Source organism: Tamandua tetradactyla, chromosome 1 (assembly GCF_023851605.1).
Source record: "Tamandua tetradactyla isolate mTamTet1 chromosome 1, mTamTet1.pri, whole genome shotgun sequence".
Taxonomy (NCBI): Eukaryota; Metazoa; Chordata; class Mammalia; order Pilosa; family Myrmecophagidae; genus Tamandua; species Tamandua tetradactyla.
The window spans coordinates 128,868,547-128,892,970 of NC_135327.1; the positions used below are offsets into that span (position 1 = coordinate 128,868,547).

Sequence of the window (24,424 nt, forward strand, 5' to 3'; positions counted from 1 at the left end):
GGATATGAGCTTAAGGAACAGATGCCTAGAAGTCTAAACTCCAGCAACAATAACACATTAAAAAGCCAAAATAATGTTCCAGTTTCAACAAGGAGTCGCAAAACCTAAAAAGAACAAAGGAGGAGATTAAGGCAGCAGAAACCGTCAGCGAGGAGGACGAGACCTGGAACATACCAAATAAAAACCTCTAAAATATGGTCTTAAAAATGCTCAAAGAGATAAAGGAAAACATGGACAAAGATCTAATTTAGGAAAACAGGAGAATGACAGTTGAACAAAATAAGAATATCAATAGAAACATGGGAATTATAAAAAGGAACTAGAGTTGAAGACCAGAGTAACAGGAATTAAAAATTCCCTAGAGGGGCTCAAGGGCAGATTGGAACTGGTAGAAGAAAAAGCAGAGAACTTGAAGATAAAACCAACAAAATCATTCAGCCCAAGGAGTAAAAAGAAGAATGAAGAAAAGTTAATGGATCTTGAGAAATCTATAAGATACCATCAAGCATACCAATTTACATTGTGGAAATCCCAGAAAGAGAAGAAAGAGAATGGGGCAGGGAGAGTATTTAAAGAAATAACGGCTGAAAACTCTCAAAAGACATGAATATACCACTCCAAGATTCTCAACAGACTCTAAACAGGATAAAGCCAAATAAACCCACACCGTGACATATCAAAATCAAATTGCTGAATGCCAAAGAAAAAAAACACTAAAAGCCGTGAGCAAAATGTCACATAAAAGGGAGCTTCAAATTAGATTTAGTACCCATTTCTTATGAGAAATCATGGAGTCAAGAAGGCAATATGGAATGACATATTTAAAGTAAAGAAAGCAAAAAATGGCCAACCAAGAATTCTATATCTGAAAAAATTGTCTCTCAAAAATGAGAGAGTAGACATAGGACTTCAGGGAAGATAGCTGACTAGAATACTAGAGATTAGCTCTGCTCCATGGAAAACTTAGAGAAGGGACAGGAGGGTAACGAGGTAGCAATTCAGGAGTGCAGCTGACCTGGGAGACCCTTCTGCACCACATGTAGCAGCCCTGGTTGCAGAGGCCAAGGAACTGAGAGGCAGAAAGCTGGAGCCTGGTATGGAGGCATGGAGCCACAGAGCCCGCAAGAGTGTAAGGATGGAAACGTGGGACTAGGAAAAAAGTCAAGCCACGTTCCTTGGGTGCACCACCCTCACCAGCACAGCCCCATGATCAGAAACTCACCCCATACCCCACACACTTGAACCCCATTAACTGCTCCCATTCCCCACGCTCCAGGTATACCCACCCTACCACCATACTGTCACCTCAAGTGCAGCTGAACCAACCTCTCCCGCATATCTCCTGAGCACTATCTCCCCCTCCCTGTTTCCTGCAGGCTACTGCCAGCACCTAAAGGTTGTGTGCACTAACCTCCAAACCTAGGCTACCCCTTTCCCCCACCACCCATAGTGTCCCACAGCCTAACCCCCCCTCCCTGAGCTCAGTGCATCCATTTACAGCACTCCCAGGCACATGCATGCACATGAGCCCCCAATCACATCATTCAGCTCTGAGAACCACACTTAACAACAATCCTAGAACTGTGCATGCACACAGCCCTCAACCTTACTGAGAAAGTGCCAACCTGCACAGCCAGGTGACAGCTGCCACCAATTCATGAAGGCATAATGCTGACCTGCTACCACAGACCTACACATGTGCACAAAGGCCCCGTGCCTTAGACCAGCACACACCAGGGATACACCCCCCCAGACCAGTGTACCCGAACAGCTACATCCTCCCTGGCCGCTGGGCACCCACATTCACAAGCATCAGTGTAACATCCCCAACCTGAGCCCATACCTGCCCTGAAACAAATAACCGTACTGACTGCTCTACTCTGTACCCTGCTACCTGCTGTACAACCATCCCACAAACACAAGGCCTTAGACTACTAAAAGAAATCAACTTCCAAAGTAAATCAATTAAGATATTTACATGTCACGAAGACAGATCACTAATATATCACGATGCAGACAGATACAGTCCCACCTATGACCAAATTAAAATACCAGAGGAGTCACAGACATTGGAACAACTAATCAAAGATGTTCACACAACTCTACTTAATAAAATAAGTGGGATAGCAAATCATAAAGGAGATCAAGAAGACAGGAGAAGAGCACAAAAAAGAATTTGAAAGAATAAACGGAAAAACAGCATATATCACAGAGATTAAAGATACTGTTGATCCAATAAAAAATATATAAGAGCCCACAACACCAGATTTGAAGAGGCAGAAGAAAGAATAAGTGATACAGAGGACAGGATAATTGACTTCAAAGACTCAAAACAGCAAATGGCAAAAAAGATAGAAAAAATTGAATGGAACTCAGGGAAATGACAGACAAAACAAAGCACACAAATATAAGACTGGTGTCCCAGAAGGAGAAGAGAGGAGTAAAGGACTAGGAAGAATAGTTGAGGATGTAATGGGGGAAAACTTTCCAACCCTCATAAAGGACAAAATATTTAAGTAAAAGAAGGCCAACGGACTCCAAACAGAGTAAATCCAAATAGGCCTTCCCCAAGACACATGCCTTAGACCCGATTTTGCCAAATGTTGAAGAGAAGCAGAAAATCCTGAAAGTAGCATGAGAAAAACAATCTCATGCAAAGGAAACCAAATGAGACTGAGTTCAGACTACTCAACTGGCATTCTGGAGGTGAGATGGCAGTGGTATGATATACTCAAGATCCTGAAAGAGAAAGACTTGCAGCCAAGAATTCTGTACCTAGCCAAACTGTCCTTCAAAATTGAGGAAGAGATTAAAGTTTTCAGAGACAAAGAAGTCCTGAAAGAATTTGTCAACAAGAGACTGGCCCTATAAGAAATGCTAAAACAAGTTCTGCTGGATGAAAAAAAAAAAGACAGGAGATGGAGGTCTGGAGGAGGGCACAGAAATGAAGTGTACCATTAAGGGTAATTTAAAGAATACAAAGAGAAAGAGGGAAAAGAATATATAGATCTGACAAATAAAATTAAAAAGATAAGATAGTGGAATCAAGAAATACCTTTAATGATTTTGAATGTTAATGGACTAAACTTACCAATTAAAAGACACAGATTGGCAGAATGGATTACAAAACATAATCCAGCTATATGCTGCTTAGAAGAGACTCATCTTAGACACAAGGATACAAATAGATTGAAAGTGAAAGGATGGAAAAAGATTTTCCATGCAAGTTGTAACCAAAAGAAAGCAGAAGTAGCTATACTAATAAAGGACAAAACAGAATTTAAATGTAAAGACATCATAAGAGACAAAGAAGGACACTATATACTAATGAAAGGGTCAATTCACCAAGGAGCTATAACAATCATAAACATTTATGCTCCCAATCAAGGAGCTCCAAAGTACATGAGACAGACATTGGTAAAACTGAAGGGAGTGATAGATGTCTCAATAATAATAGAAGACTTCAATACACCACTCTGCTCTATAGATAGAACAACCAGACAGAAGACGAACAAGGAAATAGAGAAGCTAAATAACTTGATAAACTAATTAAACCTAACAACCATATATAGGTTTCATTGCACCCCAAAGTACAAGGTTATACATTCTTCTCTAGTGCTCCAGGAACATTCTCCAGGATAGAGCATATGCTGGGGCACAAAACAGGTCTTTATACATTTAAAAATACTGAAATTATTCAAAGCACTTTCTCTGATCACAATGGTATGAAACTGGATCTCAATAACCACCAAAGACTGAGAACATTCACAAATATATGGAGATTAAATAACATAGTCTTAAACAACCAGTGGATCAAAGAAGAAATTGCTCGAGAAATCAGTAGCTATCTGGAGATGAATGAAAATGAGAATACAACTTATCAGAACTTAAGGGATGTGGCAAAGGCTGTGCTGAGAGGGAAATCTATTGCCCTAAATGCCTATAGTAAAAAACAATAAAGAGCAAAAATCAAGGACTTAACAGTACACCTGGAGGACTTGAGAAAGAATAGCAAATTAACCCCAAGGTAAAAAGGAGACAAGAAATAACAAACATTAAGGCAGACACAAATGGATGGAAGAACAAAAGAGCAATAGAAAGAATCAATAAAACTAAAAGTTGGTTCTTTGAGAAAATCAAGAAAATTGATGGGCCACTAGCAAGACTGACAAAGAAAAAAGAGAGAGGATGCAAATTTAAAAAAATCAGAAATAAGAAGGGGTGCATTAGCACAGACCCTAAAGAAATAAAAGAAATCATAAGAAAATACCATGAAAAACTATACAGCAAAAAACTAGACAACATAGATGAAATGAACAAATTCCTGTAGACACACAAACCAACTAAGCTGACTCAGGAAGAAATAGAAGATCTCAACAATCCAATCACAAAGGCCAGATGGCTTAACAGGGGGATTTTATCAAACATTCCAAACACAAATCCAGCTCAACCTTTTCCAAAAAAACCTGAGGAAAAAGGAACTCTATCTAACTCATTTTATGAATCTAATATCATTTTAATATCAAAACTGTGTAAAGATGCTATAAGAAAGAAAAACTAGAGGCCAATCTCCCTAATGAACATAGATGCAAAAATTCTCAATAAAATATTAGCAAACTGACTACAAAAAAACATTAAAGAAATTATACACCATGACCAACTGGGGTGTATACTAGGGATGCAAGGATGGTTCAATGCAAGAAAATCAATTAATGTAATATAGCACATTAACAACTGAAAGGGGGAAATCAAATAATCATCTCAATTGATGCTGAAACAGCATTTGACAAAATTCAGCATCCTTTTCTGATAAAAACACTCCAAAAGATAAGAATCAAAGGTAACTACTTCAATATGATAAAGGGAATATATGAAAAACCAACAGCTAGCATCATACTTAATGGGGAGAGACTGAAAGCTTTCCCCCTAAGATGAGGTACATTTGTCACCACTATTATTCAACACTGTGCTAGATGTTCTAGCCAGACCAATCAGGCAGGACAAGGAAATAAAAGGCATCCAAATTGGAAGGAAGAAGTAAAACTCATTATTTGCAGATAATATGACACTATACTTGGAAGATCCTGACAAATCCACAGCAAAGTTACTTGAACTAATAAACAAACCCAGCAAGGTGGCAGGATATAAAATTAACGTGGAAAAATCAGTAACATTTCTACACATAAGCAATGAGCTAGCTGAGGAGTCAGTTAAGGAAAAAATTCCATTCAAAATGGCAAATAAAGGAATAAAATACTTAGGAATGAACTTAACTAGGGACATAAAGGACTTGTACACAGAAAACTATATAGCATTGCTAAAAGAAATCAAAGGAGATCTAAACAGGTGGAAAGACATTCCCTGCTCATGGATAGGAAGGCTAATATAGTTAAGATGTCAATTCTCCCCAAATTGATCTACAGATTCAACATAATACCAATCAAAATTCCAACAACCTACTTTGAAGATTTGGAAAAGTTAACTACCAAATTCATCTGGAAGGGAAAGAGAACCCAAATAGCTAAAAGCATCCTAAAAAAAAAAGAACGAAGTGGGAGGATTAACACTCCCTGACTTTAAAACCTATTATAAAGCCACAGTGGTCAAAACAGCATGGTACTGGCACAAAGGCAGAGCATTGACCAATGGAATAGAATCAAGAGTACAGAAATAGACCACCAAATCTATGGTCAACTGGTTTTTGACAAGGACCCCAAATCCTCTGAACTGGGACAAAGTACTCTTTTAAATAATTGGGCATGGAAGAACTGGATATCAATAGCCAAGAGAATGAAAGAGGACCCCTATCTCACACACTACACAAAAATTAACTCAAAGTGGATCAAACATCTAAATATAAGAACTAGCACCATAAAGCTTCTAAAAGAAAATGTAGGGAAACATCTTCAAGACCTCCTAATAGGAGGTAACTTCTTAAATTTTACACCCAAAGCACAAGCAACAAAAAAAAAAACAGATAAATGGGAAGTCCTCAAAATCAAATGTTTCTGTACCTCAAAAGACTTTGCCAAAAAGGTGAAGAAAGCCAACTTAATGGGAGAAAATATTTGGAAATCACATATCAGACAACCCAATTATAAAATGGGTTAAAGATATGAATAGGCATTTTTCTGAAGAGCAAATATAGATGGCTCAAAAGCACATGAAGAGACGCTCATTTTCACTGGCTATGAGGGAAATGCAGATCAAGACTACAATGAGATACCACCTCACACCTATAAGAATGGCTGCTATTAAACAAACAGGAAACCATAAATGCTGAAGAGGATGTAGAGAAACGGGGACACTTATGCACTGCTGGTGGGAATGTATAATGGTGCTTATGGAAGACTGTTTGGCAGTTCCTTAGGAAACTAAATATCAAGTTGCCCTATGACCCAGCAATAGCACTACTTGGTATATACCCAGAAGACCTGAAAGCAACAACAGAAACAGACATTTGCACACCGATGTTTATAGCAGCATCATTCACAATTGTCAAAAGATGGAAACAAACCAAATGCCCATCAAAAGACGAGTGGATATAACTATAGTTATAGTTAACTATGTTGCTAACTTTACCAATGTTCTCTATTTCTTCTTAAGGCTTCGACTATCCTTTTATTTTAGCCTGAAGAACTCCTTTTACCATTTCTTGTAAGACAGGTCTTCTGGTAATGAACTCTCACGGTTTTTCTCTATTTTTTACTGTTTTAATTTCTCATACATTTTTAAATGACAATTTTGCCAGATATAGAATACTTGATTGACACTCTTTTTTTCTTTAAGGTCTTTAAATATGTTCTGGCTCACTGTCTTCTGGCTTCCATGGTTTCTCATGATTAAAAAAAGAGACAATCAGATCAATAAAACACGGTATATACATATGATGGAATATTCGATAGCAGTAAGACAAAATGATGTCTTGAAGCACATGACAAGATAGATGAGCCTTGAGAACATAATGCTGAGCAAAATTAGCCAGACACAAACGGATAGACACTGTATGATTCCACTTTTATGACCAGCATAAACATACAATCAGAGGCTTATAATATAGAATATAGGGGACTTAGAGATACATAGAAGCTAGAGATAGGTCAACTGTTGGCTAGTGAGGTTGAATTCCAATGTAAGGAAGGGAACAGGAGCAAAGGTGATTCTCTAGTGGCTCCAGAAGTAATATTACTATATTGAAGATGAAAAAGATTGAAAGGGGTTGTATAGACATACTTGTCCCATGATTCACACTAGAAATATGAATGAGTTCTAGTAAGAATTACTTTCAAGATATGATTCTTCTATAAAGACTGTTTAAGTCCAGGGTACAGGGGGAAAACTCTATTGCATGCTATGAGCTATGTTCAAAAGTAAATCATCAGCACTACCACAGCAAGAGCAGAGGTAAACAATGGGGTGAGGGACTAGAGTTAAGAGGCTTAGATTTCCCATGTGGTGAGGGTGTGTTTTCTGTCTCTTGGGAACAATGAAATTATCTAAAATTGAGAATGTTGATGGACTGTGGACTTTGGGCCCTCTACATGATGCCTGAGGAATGCAGGTGGTGTAGGATGCACTGATGGAGTAGATTGGCAAATGATGGTCTATACTTATGAACGAAGACTGTGCTGCTAGAAAAAGAAACAATGTCGTGAGGCATACAACGACGTGAATGAACATGTACAACATTTGGTAAGACAAAATAAGCCAGAAACAAAAGAACAACAATGGTATGGTCACCTTTAGAAAATGCTTATAAGAACAGGGGCCTAGATTGTAAGCTTTTAGAGCAGACACACTAAGTCCGGAGTGGTGATTATTATTTCTGGATTTTGAGAGACTGTTTTATATATATAACCTGATATTCAGAGCTAAGAATGAAGCCAAACAGGTTGGGGTTAAAGTAATTCAGAACATAGGGGTAAGGAAGACAGTGCCTGTATTCTAGAACCACACATACTCTTTGAGACCAATGGAAGAAAGGTTTATTTGATCTAGCACTGAAATTTTCTGTAGTACATAATCTAATTCAACCTATCTGTACAGCTCATTTGAAGAACTGAAACACAGGAAGAACAGAATAAGAAAGAGGTCCTTTAATCCTGGATAGACTATTGGAATGCCTGGAAATATCCTAGAGTATATTAAGCAGATTATCAAAAAGTATTGGCAAAGGCCCCTGAGGGAGGGGAGAAAGAATATGGAACTATTAAACCTCACCATCAGGGAATCCTCTGATACTGTGCCAAACTGTAGGGATACCCAAATCAATAGGCCATGCCCTCAATCATGAGACTTACTCTTGTGAAGCTTATGTAGGTAGCATAGAAGCTTAGACTACCTATAGACATGCCTAAGAGTTACTTCTGGAGGACCTTTTTTGTTGCTCAGATGTGGCCTCCGTCTCTCTAAGCCCAACTCTGCAAGTGAAATCATTGCCCTCCCCCTTTTGTGGGACAAGACATCCAGGGGTGAAATTCTCCCTGGAGATGTGGGAAATAACTCCCAGGGATGAATCCAGACCTGGTACCATGGGAACAACAATTCCATCCTGATCAAAAGGGGGAAAAGAAATATAATTAATAAAGTATCAGTGGCAGAGAGTTCAAATAGAGTTGAGACTACTACTAGTTGAGCTACTCTGGAGGTGGCCCTTACACAAGCTTCAGGTAGACCTTGCTATCTACCATAACCTGGGTCTAGAGAGACTGAGACCACATCTGAGCAACAACAGAGGTCCTCCAGCAGCAACTCTTAGGCAACCCCCAACCATGACCATTCCAGCCAATCCTAAAGAACACCTAGGGCAATTTATAAGATTCCGCAAGGGTTCCATGCACTAGAATAACTTTTCAGAAACCTACAAACTCTAGATGGGTCCCTGGTCCAGATAAGTCCTGAAACATAGCCCAGACTCTCCAGAACATCAGATAATTCCATCTCCCTACCCCATATTAGTGACAGATCCTTCCAATTTCAAAAATTTAGAATTGGAAATAACCCTAATGAGAGGTATGGAAAGATCAAAGGTGATGGTGGAATTACACATAGAAGATTGGACTTAACAAATAAATATGAATGTTGAATCAATATCTCTTTTAGTCTCCGGTATTTTTGAGCAGCTAGAAGAAAAAATCTAAAATTGTGAAATTATAACCCATGTCAAAGTCTGAAATATGTTCTACAACTAATTGTGTTGCTGAGCTTGGAAATTAATTTTTTTTTGTATATATGTTATTGTTCACAAAAAAAAGAAGGGGAAAAAAGTCAATTGTGATGATAAAGATGTATTTTAGCCCTCTAGCCTCCTATATTCTGGAGCAGCTAGAAGGAAAAATATGAGAGGACCATATGGTAGCCCATGACAAACTCTGCAATCTGTCCTATAACCACTTATTGAAGAGTACTTTGAAAACTACTGCTTTTTTATTTCTTTGCTTTGTATATATGTTATACTATGCAATAAAAAAAGTTAAAACAAGTGAGGGGTATTAACTGTCCCATTAAAATCTGAGGGGGGTTATAACCACCAGACCAGTTCTACAACAGAAAGGAGTTTTGCAGGTTGAAAGGAATGGACAATAGAGTAAAGCTGCATGAAGTAATAAAATATCCCAGTGTGCCTAATAACAAGGGTATATATATATAAATGCCAGTAATATTGTATTTTTGGTTTGTAACTCCACTTTTTACTTCCTAAACGATCTAAAGACAAATGTATAAAAAGCATTGATAAGGGTGGTGCCATGGTGGCTCAGTGGCAGAATTCTCATGTTCCATGCTGGAGACCTGGGTTCAATTCCTGGAGCCCATGCCAAATAAAAAAAGTATTGATAAATGCATGGTTTGGGACTCATAATATATGAACAAGTAAGTTGTGACAAGAACTACATAAAGGTTGGGAGAAACTTATTTTGTGTGTATTATTGAACTTCAGTTGGTATCAATGCAAACAAGATTGTTATAGATTTAGAATATTAAGTATAAGCCCCATGGTAACTACAAAGAAAACCTGGGAGAAAATACAAGCTCATAGAGACAGAAATTGGAGTACAGGTTAGAGTGGTAGTTTCAAGCTGTTATGCAGCCCAGATCATCTTCTTTTAATCTATTTTTGTCAGTGTACTATTACGGGTGGGACCCTTAGATTAGGTTGTTTCAGTTGAGATGTCAGCCATCTCTTTCAAGGTAGGTTTTAATCCTCTTACTAGTATTCTTTATAAGAGGATAAAGGGCACACACAAAAAGAGAGAAACACCAGAGAAGCCAAGAAAGCCAGAGAAGCTGAGAAAAAGGACACATATAGAAGCTGAGAGAGGAAGCCACTGAAGCCCAGAAGCTGAAGGCAACAAAACCGGAGAAAGACCAGCAGACTCGCCATGTGCCAGGCTATGTGAAAGAGAAGCTGAGAATTGCTGGTAACTGGTTTTCAGGGAGCACCTTTCACCTTGTTGATGTCTTAAGTCAGAGATTTTTCACAGCCTCAGAACTGAAAACGTGTAAGCTAATAAATCCCCATTGTAAAAGTCAACCCATCTGTGGTATACTACATTTTGTAACCTAAAACAGGGAATGGGGAGGTAAAACATAAACATAATGGGTGTAAGTTTCTGTGTGGGTAGATGGAAAACTTTTAGTAACAGAAAATGTTGAAGGGACTACCATATCCAGAATGCAGTTACTCCCACTGGATGGTATGCTTCAGAACGGCTGACATCAGAAAGTTTGTTGTATATGTGTTCCCAAAATTGGAAAAAGGAATAGGAAAGAAAGGAAAGGGAAGAGAAGGGAAGGGAAGGAATGGAAAAAGCAACTAAAGAGATCATGACAATTAAATGCAATACATGATTCTGGATGGGGATCTTGCAAGAGAGTAGAAAAGGCTCAAAGAGATATTATTGGGATATATGAAAAAGCGGAATATAGACTGTTAAAAATGTCAATGTTAAATTTCTTCAACTTTTTAACTACACTTAAGGTGTTCTTAGGAAATTTACATGATAGTATAAGTATACAAGGAGAATGATGTATACAACCTATATTCAAGGGTTCAGAAAACAGATCGATGGCTATACAGAATGATATGGCAAATGTGGCAAAATGCTAAACTTCATGGATCTTGGAATCTGGGCAGGAGGGGTATGTGCAGGTTGGAAACTATTACGTACTCCAGAAAAGCCATGTTCTTTTACTCCAATACTGCAGGGACAGACCTATTACTGAGTAGAAACTTTTTATTTATTGTGAAAAGTTGCATATATACAGAAAGGCAATAAATTTCAAAGCACACTGCAACAATTAGTTACAGAAAAGATTTCAGTTTGGTATAGGTTACAGTTGTAAAAAATTAGGTTTTTCCTTTTGGCTGCTCCAAGACTCTGGAGACTAAAAGAAATATCAAAATAATGAATCAACAGTCATACTCATTAGTTAAATATCTTCTCTGTCATAACTCCATATCCTCATTTAATCTTTTTTCCAATCTTTAGGTGTATTGGAGCTGCACCCATTCTAACTTTTTCATGTTGGAAATGGCTGTCAGTAATTTGGGTTAGGGAGATGGAACTAGTTAATGTTTCGGAGAGGCTGGCCTCTCTGGCTTTCAGCATTTATCTGGCCTAGGAACCCACCTGGAGGTTGTAGGTCTCCGGGAAGTAATCATAGTGCATGGAACCTTTAGAACCCTAGATAAAGCCCTGAATGTTCTTTGGGGTGGCAGGAATGATTTTGGTTGGGGCTTGACAACCCATGATAAATAGCAATATCTAGCTGAAGATCGGGTAAGAGTAGCCTCCAGGGTAGCCTCCCAACTCTCTCAGCCACTGTTAGATACTTTTTTGTTACAATTCTTCTTTCTCTCCTGGTTAGGAAGGCAGGCATTCCTTTGTGGATTCCACCTTGCCAAAGCCAGACTCATCTCTGGGAGTCATATCCCACTTTGCCAGGGAGTGAGTAGGACTTTTTGATTATGTTGTTCCCATGGAGATGTGATCCCTGCCCATTCAAGACGGGTCTCGATCCACTTACTGGAGTCCTTTATGAAGGAGACATTTTGGAGAAAGCACAGGTCCTTGGAGACAGAAAATGCATTGGGAGATATTAAACTAAGAGATGAAAACTAGTGTATTTTACCCTGGAGAAGAACAGACACCTAGAGAGAAAAACACCCCAGAGATGCTAACAGAAAAGCTGTAAGACACAGAAAGCCAGTAGAATCAGAAGCTGAAAGCAACAAACCAGGAGCAAGGACCAGCAGACACCAGCCACATGCCTTCCCAGCTGAAAGAGGTGTTCTAATGCCAGCAGCCTTTTTCAAATTCCAGGAATCATCTTGTTGTTGCCTTAATTTGGACATTTTCATGGCCTCAGAACTGTAAATTTGTAACCTAATAAATCCCCTTTGTAAAAGCCAATCCATTTCTGGCATATTGCATTCTGGCAACTTTAGCAAGCCAAAACAGGATATTTGGGAGTTCTCTGTATGGATCTGAAGTGTTCTTATAACTATCCTGTAACTTTGAAAGTATTTCACAATAAAAAGTTAAAAGAAAGCATACTTGATTTTTCACCTCCCTGCTCTGTAACAAACAGAACCACAAGACAATATGTAAACTATGAAAAATGTTCTACATAAAAATAAGAAAAATGTTCTACATAATCTATATATCAAGTTATCATACCTGTTACAACAAAAAGAAACACAGCTACCTGCCACCTCTGTTAAGATAGATTCCAGGTGAAAGATAAGGACTCTGCATGTATTTTCAGCCCAGGCAATCTTCATTTATGCTTCATTTATTATTTTATCCTTTGTATATCTTACAATTTCAAATTTCCATCACAATAATAAGAAAAATGCCCAATAGAAATTCCTTCTAATATTCAAAAGAAATTATGCTTCACCTTCAATGTTTCAAGCTTCATGCTCTAATAAAGGTGGCCATATGCATTCCTTCTTCAGAACAGAAAGTTTCTGGGCTCAGATTTCTCCAAGGAAGTGAGGTGGGTTGGGCAGAATGGACATAAATAAATATCCCTTCTTTGTTTGAATACTGAAAATTAAAGGAGTTACAAATGTTAGGAACCAGAAAATGGGGGTATCCAAGTGGAACAATGGTTTAAAGGAGGGATAGGGAAGAGTCACTGAAGAAATACCTAGGAATCTAGCTTTCCAATCACACCTAGATGCACAGGCTCAGCTATCAGAATCTAGTACCAAACACTTATCCTCTTTTTCTTTTTTTCTGCTTTGCTCTTCTCCAACTGATTACCTCCAGCCTCATCCAGTCATCTCTTCACTGTCTCTCGGCTAATTCTGGCTTCTGGATTCTAAGTGTATAGAATTTCCCATCCTGGAATTTAGCATCTATTCTAAACTAGAGATATAGCAGTGAAGGAAAGAAAATCTCTGCCCTCAAAGAGCTTATATTGTGAGGAAAAAGACAGTAAGCAAAATAATTAAAATATCGACTATTAGCTGGCCATATAATATTATAGATAGCCGAACTTTCTGACCTGCAAAATATGGCAGTTCATGTAACTCAACCTGTATATATCAAATTGTGATGAATGTCATTTAAAAATAAAGCAGGGGAAGGGGAACAGGTAGTGAATGAAGAGGGGGAGAGTGAGGATAGAAAGGGTTAACATTTAATAGAACAATCAGCCTCAGAGTGGGGAAATTATATAAGGTTTTTTCCTTACATTTTTTCTAAGAAGCCTGCATTCTAATATAAAGGTTTTTTTAAAACTGCTTACAATATGGATATTTAAGAAAAACTAAAATGAGACATAATATTTTAATGAGTATAATATAATTTCAAATTGTTACATTTCAAAAATACACATGATCAAAATAGAAACAAATAGCCAATTTCCATCTAACAATGTTTTTTAGTATTTAAACTGTTTATGAACTGCAAAAATGTGGGGGATGTGGTGGGGAGGAATTCCTTATAAAATATATTTTTATTAAACAGTTTAATTAGTTAAAAAAGAAATTAACTAATACATGACTTAACCACTGACATATTAAAAATGGTATTAACACAACTTTGTAAATAAGTTCCATAAAATTTAGGACACTAGTAAAATTAATCTTTACTTTAATTGATTGAATATGGAATGAAATCTAAAGAGAAGATTCAGGTTTCTGAACACCGACTGACTTAGCTCAGGAATCTAACAACTTATGTGTGATACTTTCCTAAAAGAAATCTCAAAATCAGCACTGTCCAACAGAACTTTCTACAATGATGCAAAGGTTCAGCCTTGTCCAAAAAAGGACACAATAGGCACACATGGCTGCTAGTTACTTGAAATACAGCTAGGGCAACTGAGCAACTGAATTTTTTATTTTATTTACGTTAATTACATATTTATACAGCTACATATGGCTAGTGGTTACTATACTGTATAGCATACCTTTTTTAAAAAAAAACTAATGGTTTTTAATCTAGCTGGTTCCTCAGTGTAGACAATGGAGGCTTCATTTCTCGTTTTCAGTCTTCCTTTCTGCCCATCTGGTCGTCCTGAGCTGTTGCATAGCTGCTTCCAGCAAAGCAGTGAGCCAACTCTGTTCAGCTCAGGAACTCTGGTCTACCAGAGCCCTGGACTCTCATTACTTGCCCATGATAGGAAATGAGACAGAAACCTTTTTAAAAGAAAAAATGTGAATAGAAAACAACTGAATATCCAGGAACACCTATTAAATACCGCATTAACTAAAGACAAAAGATTAAATGCTAAAATTTTAAGATTCATTTCCATGCCTTCTAGGTAGACAACTATTCCAAAGTTTTATTGTATTTACAGAACAATCCCAGAATCCTAAGACTCACAGAAATCTACTCCTAAATCAAAACATCTAGTGGAAACAAGGAATTATTTGGAATTACTCATCATGAAGCCAGTTCTCTGAATTATTAAGCAAAAATGATAACCTTCTCCATTCTGCTGTTCTTAAGAAATATGCTTTAAAACCCAAAGTATTATTTTCATAATTATTATTATTGAGAAACTTATGTGACATATTTATATTCTTATACCTGTTACAGCTGTTCAATTTAAAATAGTTACATATTTTCAATTATTTACCAAACTTCATAACTTGTAGTCAGTAGACATCATAGCTGTGATAGTTTCATGTGTCAACTTGGCCTGGTGATGGTGCCCAGTGGTCTGGTCAGGGAAGCACTAGCCTAACCATTACTGTGAGGGTATTTTGTGGACTTAAACCATCAGTCAGTTGATTGTTTCTGTGGCTGATTATATCTATGATCAACTAAGGGAAACATCTTCAACAATGAGTTAATCCAATCAGCTGCATTTAATCCAGTCAGTTTACAACATTTAAGGGAGAGGTGACAACTTTCATATGCAGAAGAGAGAACTTTCATCTACTTCAGTGAGCCAGCCTCTCCTGGGAATTCATCACCTTCATCACTGTTGCCAGGTTGCAGCCTGCCCTATGAAATCTGGACTTGTGCATCCCCACAGTTGTGTAAGACACTTTTATAAAACCTCACATCTACAGATGTCTCCTGTTAGTTCTGTCTCCCAAGAGGACCCTAACTAATACGATAGCTTTAGTATTTCAATGGTATAGAAATATGAAGTAAAATATAATAAGAAAATAAAATTTTAAAAAAGGATAAGAAAGTGGATTCAATGTGTATCTGACAAAAGTGAGTGCAGCTCAATAAACACTTACTGGTTTAACATGACATCAAGAATGAATGACGTTCCAAAGGCATCAACCTGGAAGCTTGCCTGGTCAACATGGGTCAACTGCAATATCAAAAAGATAAAAAGGGATTCAACCATAGCAATCAAACAATAGGGTATTTCATATGATCATTTTAAAAGGTTCACGGCATCAAAAATCAATTCAATGTGGAGAATAAATAAAAACATGTCAAAGTAAAATTTGTCCCTTTTGAAGCCAAGCCTTTAACAAGTAAATTACCACCCAATAAAGGAGGACAAGTTTAAACTTTCTTGTTTATCTCAAGAGGTTGAACAATCCATTTCTGAGAAGACTGTACTTCATTTACCTTATTCTATATTAAATGACTGGCCCCTTTAAAATTAAGCTTTGTATATTAAAAAAGAAAGAAAAAGGAACATAGGTGTAATTCAAGAGTAATAATATGGTCAATGTGATCATTTAGAAGCAAGATAACCAAATATCTTTAAAAACTTTGTCATCATATCGGGAAAAGGTACCTTTAAAATAATATTTAAATCATGCACCCAAAAAAAATAAGATTAAGTTCTAATTTAACAAACCTAATTTCATGGAGATTTCCTAAGAACAGAATTGAACCTCCCTACATTTGCTTTTTTCAGAAAAAGAAAAACAACTATTTCCTCTGACAATCTAGAAACTCTCAGAGTGAATCATAAGGGACTTGAAACTGAAAAACATGGTATTGCCAATAACATTAACATATTGAACAATCATGTGCACTAAGTGAAAAGAAAAGAGGAAGCAGAACTGTCTATTCCATTTGATGCCTCAATAAATAACAGTAGCTATGTCTAAACAGTTGAACCGTGAATTATTTCAATGTTTCCATAGCACCCAAACTTTCTAAAATAAATATGTGTAATTCCTCCAAAGAGGAAAAAATAGCAAGCATTATTTCAGGGGCAGAAACAACCTGAGCAACTGCATTAATGTGGCATGTGAAGTAGATGGTGCTGCTGTTCTCTCGGGACCAGCACAGCACAGGAACAGACCCCCTTGGATACTGTGGGGCACAAAAGCCACCTCAATCATCCCTGAGATTTTATATACAGTAAGCCAGGATAGCAGGTGAAAAGAAAGAGCTTAATTAAGAGCTGCAAAGCTTTCTGAAAAGGAAGGATAACGCATCTGTTTTCAAAGCTTCAAAATAAGTATGGGTGGGAGAGTGCTATACCTCAGTTCCTAACACATTCTAATCCTGATAAAATATCCCACGGATGAAGAACTATCTGGATACCTGAGGGCCTTATTAACCATTCAGCTTTAATTTCTCACTCTTCTCAATTAACACCCAGGCCATCATCAAACTCTGGTTTCTTTTTTTCTTTGTGACAGTTCTTGGAGCCACACCTTACTCTCAATTTCCACATATGCCACAAATATTTCTTCAGTTGCCGCCCTACAAAAATATCAGGTGTAAACCCCACATTTTCTACAATATCAAATTCAAACTTCTCTACCTGGATTTCGAGACCCTCCATAATTACCTCCCTCATCCCAGGCATGATGGTACACAAGTCCGCAAACACCCATCCTCACACCCTCACACTCAGTTCACTCTTCTAATCTTTAATTCAACAAGCTATGTTCACTCTGACTCTCTGTGGCTTTCTTTCATCGCTTTTGCTGAGTGCTTTTCTGAACCAAACCCTTGGCTAGTGATCTTCACAGAGGCTGTTTCTCAGAAATGGCCCTACCCATCTTTCAAAACTCAAATTAAGTTCTTCCTCTTCCATGAAACCTTCCCAACTGCTTTCACCCTCCCCTCTCCTCCTCCACACTACACAGTACCTCGTTAGGGCCTCAGTACTAAACAGAAACAGGTATTCAATTATATTGCCTGATTGACTGATTCACTTGAGGGTTATTTTTCAATCACCTGGATGCATAACTTAACTAAGGGGAACCTCTTATTGAAAGATCAGGGCTTCATCAGGATCTTTCTTAATGCTGGATCAATAAATGAGATTCCTCCCTTTGCCTAAGCATTCTGAGTTTCCTGAAGTGCTAAAAAACATTTATGGGAACAGCCTGAGTAAGGAAAGCTTTGCTTACCAGAATTGATATCTCAGTTAAAATGCACCTCTCCCTCCTCCATTCTCTCTTGGCATTTATATCACATTATAGATCTTATTCAGTCTTCTTTGAATTAGAAATATTAATACTGAGCAAGTGCCACATATTATCTTGGTATCACTATTATTGATTTTATCAAGGTAATAGCACCCTTCTATTTTGGCAAGGTATTTCTGTGTGCATTAATTCTAATTCTTATATTTTATTTTTCCTGTAGCTCTGTCTTACATCTGTGTTTTATTGATCTTAGCCATGTCCCACAGAGAAATCTCTATACTTAAATCCAAAATAAAATCTATGGCAGAATGTTTAACTGCTGTTTAGTAAATAATGTTTGCATTATTGATAATAATAAGAACAGGAGAATGTAAACACAGTTTTAATGTAAGGCAGGATCCTCATACTGTATACAAATTGGTTCATTCAACAAGCATATACTGAGATCCAACAAATGCTGAGGTCTATTTAGATTTGGTAAACATGTGGTGTAGAAAACTGACCACGTTTCTGCTGAAGTGGATCTCTTTTCTAGTAGAGGAAGACAGAAGATAAACAATTAAATAAAACAAATTTAGAAAATACACACACTATTTTCAAATTTAATAAAACAGGGTAATGCTGGTGGGAAAAACCAGGGTGTAAGGGGTTCTAAGGTGGACCCAGAAGGTCTCTCTGAGGAGGGGGCATCTGAGTGAAGACCTAGGTAACTAGAAAAAATTGAGGAGGAGGGGCCTGACATGTATTGCCAAAGAAAATGTCTAAAAAAGTTGAAGATTCACATTGGCAGGACACCTAATGCTCATGCAGTATGACACTCTCAGCTTAAAAAATAAGGAAACTGAGGTCAGGGTGAGCAAATATCACTTTCAAAGTCTTACTGTTTGGTGGCAGAGTAGGCATCTCACCTCCTGACAGATTCTTTTCCATCATGCACCAACCCTTTGCTTTCACTCTGCAGCTTGGAAGTGCTTGCAGGTTTACAGGAGTCTAATGAGTAATTATTATAATAAGTGCACTTTTAGAGTGAGCATATGAAAAGAAAATCAAAACATGAAAAGCAATCTTTAGAATTCTGATGTGTTTTCACCTGAAAAGCCAGGAGGATCATTACCACATCTTTCAACAGTACATGTTCTAAGGCCAACTTGATTACAACTTTATAAACTGAGAATTTGGTTAAATATATAAGTGGATCTCTATCTTTAAGGAAAAAAATTACATATATGATAAAGTATTAGATGGATTGGTAAAGTGTGTGTGTGTGTTTAAGGATCAAGACAGGCATTTATAGAAGCTATGAAACAAAAGACTGAGGGAGAAAACTGCAAAAATATAAAATAATTCTCCAGATGGTAAGAACTCTTAATAAATCAATATAATTACATAAGGATAATTTTAATTTCAAATTTCAAGAATGAATCATAGGATTTTAGGACCAGAAGAACCCGATACAATCCCCAGATTGAGGCCTGCTTATTATTCATAGGCAATTGCTAAAATTTAAACATGAAGTTAATATAATTCCCAACTTCCTTATGCATTTTATTCTTGGCAGCCTGTCCTTTCTCCTTACACCTTCAAGAGCTAATGAACCAGGGCTAAACAATACGTCTCAAAGAACAAATATGAATGGGCTTCTCAAGATTCTCTTAGTAATAACAATTTTTTAAAGCAAGGTTTACACTAAAACATACAAAGTAGAATCAGAACTTTGACACAATGAAAAAGGTAAGGCAGTTTGGGTTTTTAATAAGGTCCAATACGAATAATAAATCAATCAACATCAAAGTAATGAGAGCATTACCAATCAAATGGTATTCTGCAGCACAAAAAATGTGAAATTAATTAACTTTAAAGGAAGTCTTTATTGCACAGAACAGAATCTTTAGCTACTCTGTATTCTAAAAACTCCTTTGCCATTTGATTCCTTCAAATGAGTTTAAAAAAAAAAGTCTTCCTTGAACCTTGAGTTAACACAAAACAAATGCTAATACAGAAGTGTCACTTGTATATATGATCCCTTTTTTTACACCAAAAAAGGTAACTGAAAAATCACCATAACTTCACTATGTTTATGCCATTGCCTTAGTTGAACTGGCAAAAGAGCTAAAGGAGACTGATACTGCATATCTGCTAAACAAGATTAAAATTCCTCACTCTAGAATTAGTTCTGGCTACACTACCAAGAGTTCTTCTGTGGCCAGTAAGGTAGGATATGGAACTAATTTTATGAACTGTATTATAATGGCATTTGTTAAAAGAAGATTCTTCCCACATAGGTCTACCTAATATATAAATTAACATGGTTCATGTAAAAACATTAATGTTTTCTAGTCATAATTTTATATCTATATGTCTATGTTAAAAACCTCTCTCTGGGTGCGCAAACAGTGGCTCAGTGGCAGAGTTCTCGCCTGCTGTGCTGGAAACCTGGGTTTGATTTCCCGAGCCTGCCCATGCGAAAAAACAAACCAAAAAAAAACCACCTCTCCTTTTTAACATCTGGTCAATTCAGTAATTTCTATAGTTTTCATAAGCTGTCCCATATATTGCATCTAATTTACACATTTTATTTAACCAAACTGTTCTTGAACTCCAACTTCATGTATTTAGTATTACTAGAATTAGAATAGTGCCTGGCAGAAGGATATTTTAAAACAAAATGAAATAAAACAAAACAGTACAAGTTTTAGAGCCAGGCAGATTTGGGTTGGAATTCTGGGTCTTCCACTTACTGTTGCCCTTATTTGGGGATGTACTTGGGGCAGAGGTCATGTCCTTCAGGATTTCAGTGTACAGGAACCCTCCACCTGAAGCCATACATGCCATAAAAGAACATAGGTCTTATTAGACATTCCCTGAATTTGCTTTGCTGACTTTTCAGTTCTGAAAGCACTGAAAGCCCTGGATCCTGAGATTCATGGGCTCCCAAGAGTCCTTCTCTCCAGTGGTCACTGCTACAACAAGTCAAAGGTAGAGAGAGCCCCTGCTCCCTCTGTCTGCAGGGCAGTGGACTCTGGCATCAGTTTCCATTTTTCATCTCCATTCAGGAAGTCAGACAGCCTCATTACCTATTTATGCTCCAACTATCTTCTGATAAATCAGTCTCTCCATCATCTTGGCCATTAACCATCCATTACTAGGCCTTCAATTTAAATCCTGAACAAGAAAATGTATTCACATAATCCTGAAAGTCACAGCAGATTTTATGATCCTAGGTTGCCTAAAAACAATACAACATTTAGTTATATTGAGCTGTATTTAAATTTGAGTTCAGGGATCCCTAGCATTTGGATGCAACAAAATCAGCAGACAAAACCCCGCAAATTAATCAAGCTTGGGAAACCAGTACTTTTTAGGTAAGACCAGAGAGAGATGTCAGCTCTTCCCATAGTCACTACTGACCTGACATTTGATTTATGGTGGAGTTACTAAGTCTCCCCATGTTTCGCCTATATGTGAATTTAAAATAGTCATAATTATAGGATGCTATGAGAAAAACATTTCAATAATTTTTGCTCATGTTAAACAATAATATAAAAGCTTGCTGCAAAGATTAATGTAACTACTGAAAGATGCATAAAAAACAGGACAAAAGAACAGAAGAGAGAAAACGAGTAAGAGGTTAAGCCATTACATTCTCAAATGAATAGCTAGTCGGTCAGCTCTGAATCAGGTAATTTTAAAAGCAGGCCTAGAAATAAGGCTTATTTCTGCCAGTTGGGTCACAATATCTCCTGGAGGCAACATCAGAAGCAGGACAAGTCCAAAGAATAAAATTAAGAATGATGAGTTCTTCATATCAAGATTTATTTCACCCAGTTGCATGCTAATTTCTGTTTGTTCGGTTGCTTGTTTGATTTCATCTTGATAGGTAGACAGACAAGATAGATAAATAGGTAGATAATTTGGGATGTCTGATAATTAAGACTCACTTCCACTGAAGGGCCAGTTCCAAGGTTTTCAGAAATATCCCCAAACAGAATCTTGTGATGACTAGCTAGCACATAAGAATCCCATAGCATTTTCTTTGAAAAACAAATTTGCATGTGGGAAAAGGGCTTTTTCCTTCCTAGAACTAGAGAATAAAACCATATGAGTCTAGAGGACTTTCTGCTCATGCATATACATAAAACTTTAAAAAAAAGGAATTCCTTCTTTTAACAGATCCTACTGTCCAAAGGTTTTTCAAGAACACAGTCAAGAAATAATCTAAACAAAATATTCAAGAGTAAAACTTCAGCTTTAAAAAAAAAATAAAGCAGTAAGTCTCCAATGTCATGACCAAGGAAAGGAGATTTTTCACTGCAACTTGACAGTCAACTACCAAAAGCTTTCTTTATTGAGTCACAAACTAAGATAAATCTAGAGGCGAAAACCCCTGCAAAAATTCAGATCTTGATTTCCTAAGGGGATAGAATGGAAATTAGGTGGAATAATACACAAGTTATTTTGATTACCACAACAATAAACAGGGGAAATGAGGGGGCAGGGAGACTCTGTGTGTGTGCATGTGTGTGTGTGTGTGTGTGCATGTGTGTGTGTAAGAGAGAGCATATACGCAGACCACCAGCTATCTCTGAGAAAACATGTCTCAAAATTTTCAGGGTACTCATAAGTTAGAACATAGCAAGGATCTACCACAGAGAATCAGTACGACATACATCTGCCCTCAAGATGCTTAAACAGATGAGCTTTCACATACTACTGATTGGAGTCTCCTAGCTGCTCTAAAGGGTAACTCCATGCTCTTAAATGGAGCATTAAAGGAACATTTAAACAATCCGTCCATGATGCAAGTTTGCGTGAAAACACACAAATACCTAAAAAGAGTATGTGTTATTCATGCTGCATTACATTCATCTGGCTTATAATATTTTTCTAGGATTCCAACTGCAGAAACATCTCAATCTAAAGAAATTAAATGACTACATTTTTCACATGTTACAAGGAAAAAACTAAAGGGTAGCAAAAAGTGCAATTATTCTGTTGGATAAGGGTAATGAAAGACACCGGAAATCATTTTTACTTATACTTCTACTATTTATAGGAGCTAGTCACTGTTAGCCTTGACAATAAAATGATCAATTTTGTCATCCAGTTCCTTAGAACAAAACACTTTCTTTAGACAAGTAAAATGCTTTCTTTAAATACACTAACTCTAAACCATCTCTGAAAGTAGGAAATCTTGAGACAAGTACCATCCCTAGGAGATGCAGTAAATTCAACAAATCAAGCCACATTATCAACTGGACAGTGTGTTGTATGTGTATACTTTATGGTGGGGGTAAGGGGACTGGGGTTGGGGAAAAGTCATAGGTAAATGAAACCTGGAAAATAATTATCATTTGAATAAATCAAAATTTGTAGTGCTGGAGCACCCAACTCAGAAGAACATTAAATAGAAGGAATCGCTGCTGCCTTAAATGAGGGTGCTAGGACATACATAAACATTGACGTGTCTTCTAGACACTAAGTGTCTAACAACGTAAAGTCAGAGGTACATGCAAACTATCCCTTAGCTCTGAAATATATCTTCCTACAAATAAAAAATAAGTGTTTCTAAAAGTACAATAACTTTGGAGATTCTAATTAATTCTATGACTGCATGCCTGAATATAAAAAAGAAATAAAGCCCTTAGTCTCTACTCTTCTTCATTGTCATGAACTTAGCTCTTAATAGAAACAATTCCAGGGGAAAGGCTTGCAGAATTAAGACCCCACAGGTTGCAAACAGAAAGAATGAACCAAGAGAACCACAAGAAGCCATCATTTGGGGCTCTGGAGACACTAGGTAGATTAGAGCCATTCATTTTCTCTCTCTGCTTAGACTATCAACCCTAGAATAGCAGCACACATGTACACACATGAATGTTCAATGCATGATTCAGTTCTTTACACATATGATATGCCGGATACAAAGTCAAACAAACCAACTCTCTAGTTATAAAGTCTACATATTGGGGTCAAATTAGGGCAGTTTAAACGAGGCCTCTGTACATCTCACAAATAAAGAAGGGATTCCCAGAAGACATCCTGATTCTTTTACATAGGAAAAAGGCTGGGCAAAGCCATTCTTCTTGTCAGTTTTATGATAGATTTTGCTTTTGTTGCTCAAGGGTGAGTGAATGCTTACTTAGAAAGTAAAAACAGAGGTCATATTTCATTCAATTCATTAAATGCTACCCTAGAAGAGCTTATTCATATCAAAGAAGTATGTACAATGTGGTTCTTAACTACTCCTACTAGATTTCTGGGAAGATGCCTCCTGTTAAGGTCTCCTGGCTGAAATGTCCCCCAGGCTGGCATCCTCATGAAACTGCCTTCTGAACCATCCCATCAGCATGCTCCATCATCTCCATTACCAGCAAGTCCTGAACCCCTACTATATGCTCAGCACTCCATGAAAACCACAGGGGACTCTGAGGAAAATACAACCCCTCCTACAGATACTGATTGTCTGTGAAGACATAATCCAACTGTTTTTCCCTCTGTTGACCCCACAGAGGTCAACAAGTAAGCAACCAGTTACTTAGGAAAAGCTGCAGAGGACATAGGCTAAGACTCCAAGTTTTGGAGTCAAATCTCCTGGGTTCA

General features: G+C 37.3%; 1 protein-coding gene across 13 annotated transcripts in view; it reads right to left on the reverse strand.

Annotated features, from left to right (window-relative positions):
* Window positions 1-24,424, reverse strand: part of ADAM22 (ADAM metallopeptidase domain 22) — a 295,282-nt gene that overhangs the window by 240,819 nt on the left and 30,039 nt on the right. For all 13 annotated transcript variants that reach the window (XM_077144137.1, XM_077142422.1, XM_077138122.1 and 10 more), the window contains exon 3: window positions 15,713-15,789. In XM_077144137.1, coding sequence (XP_077000252.1) covers window positions 15,713-15,789 — 77 coding nt within the window. The remainder of the gene's footprint in view (window positions 1-15,712; window positions 15,790-24,424) is intronic.